The sequence below is a fragment of the Taurulus bubalis genome, assembly GCF_910589615.1.
Source record: "Taurulus bubalis genome assembly, chromosome: 8".
Taxonomy (NCBI): domain Eukaryota; kingdom Metazoa; phylum Chordata; class Actinopteri; order Perciformes; family Cottidae; genus Taurulus; species Taurulus bubalis.
In genome coordinates this window covers 1,453,758-1,458,757 of record NC_136596.1, presented here as the reverse complement: position 1 = coordinate 1,458,757, position 5,000 = coordinate 1,453,758, and the positions used below count along the sequence as shown (strand labels likewise).

At 43.3% G+C, this 5,000-nt stretch overlaps 1 protein-coding gene across 1 annotated transcript in view; it reads right to left on the bottom strand.

The window, feature by feature from the left end:
- The window catches only part of ddr2l (discoidin domain receptor family, member 2, like), a 27,494-nt gene that overhangs the window by 11,743 nt on the left and 10,751 nt on the right, over positions 1 to 5,000 (bottom strand). Inside the window, exons 5-7 of the mRNA XM_079222029.1 lie at positions 966 to 1,118; positions 639 to 786; positions 1 to 44 (exon numbers count right to left, since the gene is read on the bottom strand). The exon at positions 1 to 44 is cut by the window's left edge and continues 62 nt beyond it. Of these exons, the coding sequence (XP_079078155.1) occupies positions 1 to 44; positions 639 to 786; positions 966 to 1,118 (345 nt within the window). The remainder of the gene's footprint in view (positions 45 to 638; positions 787 to 965; positions 1,119 to 5,000) is intronic.

The window sequence follows — 5,000 nt, the reverse complement described above, 5'->3', positions numbered from 1 at the left end:
CAGCATTAATTGACCCTCCGGGCCGCCGTAGGAGATCAGGCCGTCTGCAGGAGGAGAACATCATGAAACCAGGTTCTAGGAGAACTCACCGGCTAGAGAGCAGATCACCGTCGCCGAAAAAAGCGAAATAAACAAAATGAAAAGGTGAAGAAAAATTATAAAAACTATAAAAAAAATATTCAAAAAATCAAAACTATATAAACAATAAAAATTATAAAAATTATCTAAAAAATCCAAATGGTAAAAAATATAAAAAAAAATATAAAAAATGATAAAAAATATATAGAAAATATTTAAAAAATATTTTTTATATTTTTTATCGTTTGTTTAAATATATTTTTATTATATTTTTTACCATTGTTTTTAGAATTTAAAAATGTAAAATTATATAAAAATTATATAAAATTATAAATACAATAAAAACAATAAGAACAATAACAAATATTAAAAAATATATATATAGATATAGAAAATCTAAAAATGATGAAAACTATGAAACTAGAGACTCCGGTGCAGACAGCCCTGCGGTCGAGTCCTCTGGTCACACCTTCATGCCTCACCTGCGACTCGCAGCGTTTATAGCTCCCGTCGCATTGTTATGACATCATTCAATAAGCGTCAGAGGGGGCGTGTCCTACCGTCCCACTGGCAGCCGTAGAGCTCCGCCCTCATGCACACGGTGGTGGACAGCTTGGTGACGGGGATCAGACGCACGTAGCGCGTCACGACGGGTGGGTGCAGGTCGTTGATGACGGAGGTGTAGGCGTTCTTGTTGCCCTCCATCACCTGGAGGCGGACAGGGGCGGGGCGGGTCAGGTGGGCGTGTCTTTGTGGCGGGTCAAGTGGGATGCTAACAGGAAGCTAACACAAGAGGTGCTAACAGGAAGCTAGCACAAGAGATGCTAACAGGAAGCTACCACAAGAGGAAGGATAAAAAGCTCTTTAGCGATGATGTCATCCCTCACCGTGTTGCCCAGCCGGTTCCTCCAGGTTCTCCACAGCAGGCCGTCCCGGCTGTAGTTCAGTCCGTACGCTCGGGCGAACTCGTTCCCGGAGTACCGGGCGTAGCGGCCCTGGGTCCCCACCACCGTCAGGAAGGTCAACCGGCCCAGGTCCACCTGAAGGTCACGGAGACAGGTGAGTGTCAGGAGGCACCCCTGAGTCCACGGGTACCCACGAGACCACGAGACCATGAGGGTCATGCGTGTAGGGTCTAGGATCCACGTGTAGAGTCTAGAGCAGGGGTGCCCACACTTTTTTGGCTCACGAGCTACTTTTAAAATGACCAAGTCAAAAAGATCTACCTACATTAATAATGCCTATATATATATATATATATATATATATATATATATATATATATATATATATATTTATATATATATATATATATATATATATATATATATATATATATATATATATATATATAAAGCATTATTAATGTATAAATATACAGAGTATACTTTATATTTACAATATTGGCGTACCTTGCATAACTGCATGAACCCTTATGACACAATACAATTCTGTACATTTTTGGTCATTACATTTTGCTCTGATGACTTCACTGCATGGAACCAGCAGGGCTGCATAGTCCGGACAGCAGCTGCTGGTAGTCAGCGTCAGGCAGACCAAAGGGTCATCAGTCATGGTGGAACGCTGTTTGGACTTAATCTTTTTCATGTGGGAAAAGGCTGACTCTAGGGCTGCAACTAACGATTATTTTCATAAACGTCTAATCTATCAACTATTTTTTCGATTAATCGACTAATCTAATGACTATTTCCCATAGCAAATTAAGAATAGTAACTCAAAATGTTGGAATTTGAACTTCAAATGAATTTGAGTAACAAGATCTGAACATCAGAACATCATCATAACAAATTCATTAAATAGTAATACAAATTAAAGTGCAAATATGCTTTAAAAGTAAAGAAAAAGTACAAATAAAGCTTTAAAGGTAACTCAACTTCAGTCAAGCCTCTGAAAGTGCAAAATAACTAAAGAATAACTGGGCTGCAAGTGCCATTCAAAGTCCAAAAGTTTAAAAAAATTGTCCATCCTACCCGATAATTAAAGCGTAAGGGTTTCAAAGTAAATCAAAATGACTCATTACAGTCCCACGTCTTGCTGCTCCCTCCTTCAGGGGAACACACAATTGACACACGTTTTAAATTGTAATTCAGAAACGTGAGCATATTGACATGCTCTTAGTTGGTTGTATTCTGCATGTTTAACAACATGGAGAAACTCCTGTATCTCCGGACAGAGCTCTATAAGCGTCTCTCATCAGTGTGCAGCAGGAGGTCAGAGTGGCTGCAGTCCTTCTCCAGATGCGCACAGAACATCCGTCTTTGAAGAGCTCTCGCTCGATTAGACCATCTTTGTTGCCACATCCGTGATCTCTTTCATGTTTAGCCTTGTAGCGCATAATGCTTGTTGGTGTGTTATGCAGTGGTAATGAAGGAAGTCGGGGAAAACATCTCCCTGTACTTGGCAATACAGAGTCTAGGGTCCATGTGTAGAGTCTAAAGTCTACGTGTAGAGTCTAGGGTCGACGTGTAGAGTCTAGGGTCTACGTGTAGAGTCTAGGGTCTACGTGTAGAGTCTAAAGTCTCCGTGTAGAGTCTAGAGTCTACGTGTAGAGTCTAGGGTCTACGTGTAGAGTCTAGGGTCCATGTGTAGAGTCTAGGGTCCATGTGTAGAGTCTAGGGTCCATGTGTAGAGTCTAGAGTCTACGTGTAGAGTCTAAAGTCTCCGTGTAGAGTCTAGGGTCCACGTGTAGAGTCTAGGGTCTACGTGTAGAGTCTAGGGTCTACGTGTAGAGTCTAGGGTCTACGTGTAGAGTCTAAAGTCTCCGTGTAGAGTCTAGGGTCCATGTGTAGAGTCTAAAGTCTACGTGTAGAGTCTAGGGTCCATGTGTAGAGTCTAGAGTCTACGTGTAGAGTCTAAAGTCTACGTGTAGAGTCTAAAGTCTACGTGTAGAGTCTAGGGTCCATGTGTAGAGTCTAGAGTCTACGTGTAGAGTCTAAAGTCTACGTGTAGAGTCTAGAGTCTACGTGTAGAGTCTAAAGTCTACGTGTAGAGTCTAGGGTCCATGTGTAGAGTCTAGGGTCTACGTGTAGAGTCTAAAGTCTACGTGTAGAGTCTAAAGTCTACGTGTAGAGTCTAGGGTCCATGTGTAGAGTCTAAAGTCTACGTGTAGAGTCTAAAGTCTACGTGTAGAGTCTAGGGTCCATGTGTAGAGTCTAAAGTCTACGTGTAGAGTCTAAAGTCTACGTGTAGAGTCTAGGGTCTACGTGTAGAGTCTAAAGTCTACGTGTAGAGTCTAGGGTCCATGTGTAGAGTCTAAAGTCTACGTGTAGAGTCTAAAGTCTACGTGTAGAGTCTAGGGTCTACGTGTAGAGTCTAGGGTCTACGTGTAGAGTCTAGGGTCTACGTGTAGAGTCTAAAGTCTACGTGTAGAGTCTAGGGTCCATGTGTAGAGTCTAAAGTCTACGTGTAGAGTCTAGGGTCTACGTGTAGAGTCTAGGGTCTACGTGTAGAGTCTAAAGTCTACGTGTAGAGTCTAGGGTCCATGTGTAGAGTCTAAAGTCTACGTGTAGAGTCTAGGGTCTACGTGTAGAGTCTAGGGTCTACGTGTAGAGTCTAAAGTCTACGTGTAGAGTCTAGGGTCCATGTGTAGAGTCTAAAGTCTACGTGTAGAGTCTAAAGTCTACGTGTAGAGTCTAGGGTCCATGTGTAGAGTCTAGGGTCTACGTGTAGAGTCTAAAGTCTACATGTAGAGTCTAAAGTCTACGTGTAGAGTCTAGGGTCTACGTGTAGAGTCTAGGGTCTACGTGTAGAGTCTAAAGTCTACGTGTAGAGTCTAAAGTCTACGTGTAGAGTCTAGGGTCTACTTGTAGAGTCTAGAGTCTACGTGTAGAGTCTAAAGTCTACGTGTAGTGTCTAGAGTCTACGTGTAGAGTCTAGAGTCTACGTGTAGAGTCTAAAGTCTACGTGTAGAGTCTAGGGTCTACGTGTAGAGTCTAGAGTCTACGTGTAGAGTCTAGAGTCTACGTGTAGAGTCTAGGGTCCATGTGTAGAGTCTAGGGTCCACGTGTAGAGTCTAGAGTCTACGTGTAGAGTCTAGAGTCTACGTGTAGAGTCTAGAGTCTACGTGTAGAGTCTAGGGTCTACGTGTAGAGTCTAGAGTCTACGTGTAGAGTCTAGGGTCTACGTGTAGAGTCTAGGGTCCACGTGTAGAGTCTAGAGTCTACGTGTAGAGTCTAGGGTCCACGTGTAGAGTCTAAAGTCTACGTGTAGAGTCTAGAGTCTACGTGTAGAGTCTAGAGTCTACGTGTAGAGTCTAGGGTCTACGTGTAGAGTCTAGAGTCTACGTGTAGAGTCTAGGGTCTACGTGTAGAGTCTAGAGTCTACGTGTAGAGTCTAGAGTCTACGTGTAGAGTCTAGAGTCTACGTGTAGAGTCTAGGGTCCACGTGTAGAGTCTAGAGTCAACGTGTAGAGTCTAGGGTCCACGTGTAGAGTCTAGGGTCTACGTGTAGAGTCTAGGGTCCACGTGTAGAGTCTAGAGTCTACGTGTAGAGTCTAGGGTCTACGTGTAGAGTCTAGAGTCTACGTGTAGAGTCTAGGGTCTACGTGTAGAGTCTAGAGTCTACGTGTAGAGTCTAGAGTCTACGTGTAGAGTCTAGGGTCCACGTGTAGAGTCTAGAGTCTACGTGTAGAGTCTAGGGTCCACGTGTAGAGTCTAGGGTCTACGTGTAGAGTCTAGGGTCTACGTGTAGAGTCTAGGGTCCACGTGTAGAGTCTAGGGTCCACGTGTAGAGTCTAGGGTCTACGTGTAGAGTCTAAAGTCTACGTGTAGAGTCTAGGGTCCACGTGTAGAGTCTAGGGTCTACGTGTAGAGTCTAGGGTCCATGTGTAGAGTCTAGGGTCTACGTGTAGAGTCTAGGGTCCATGTGTAGAGTCTAGGGTCTACGTGTAGAGTCTAAAGTCT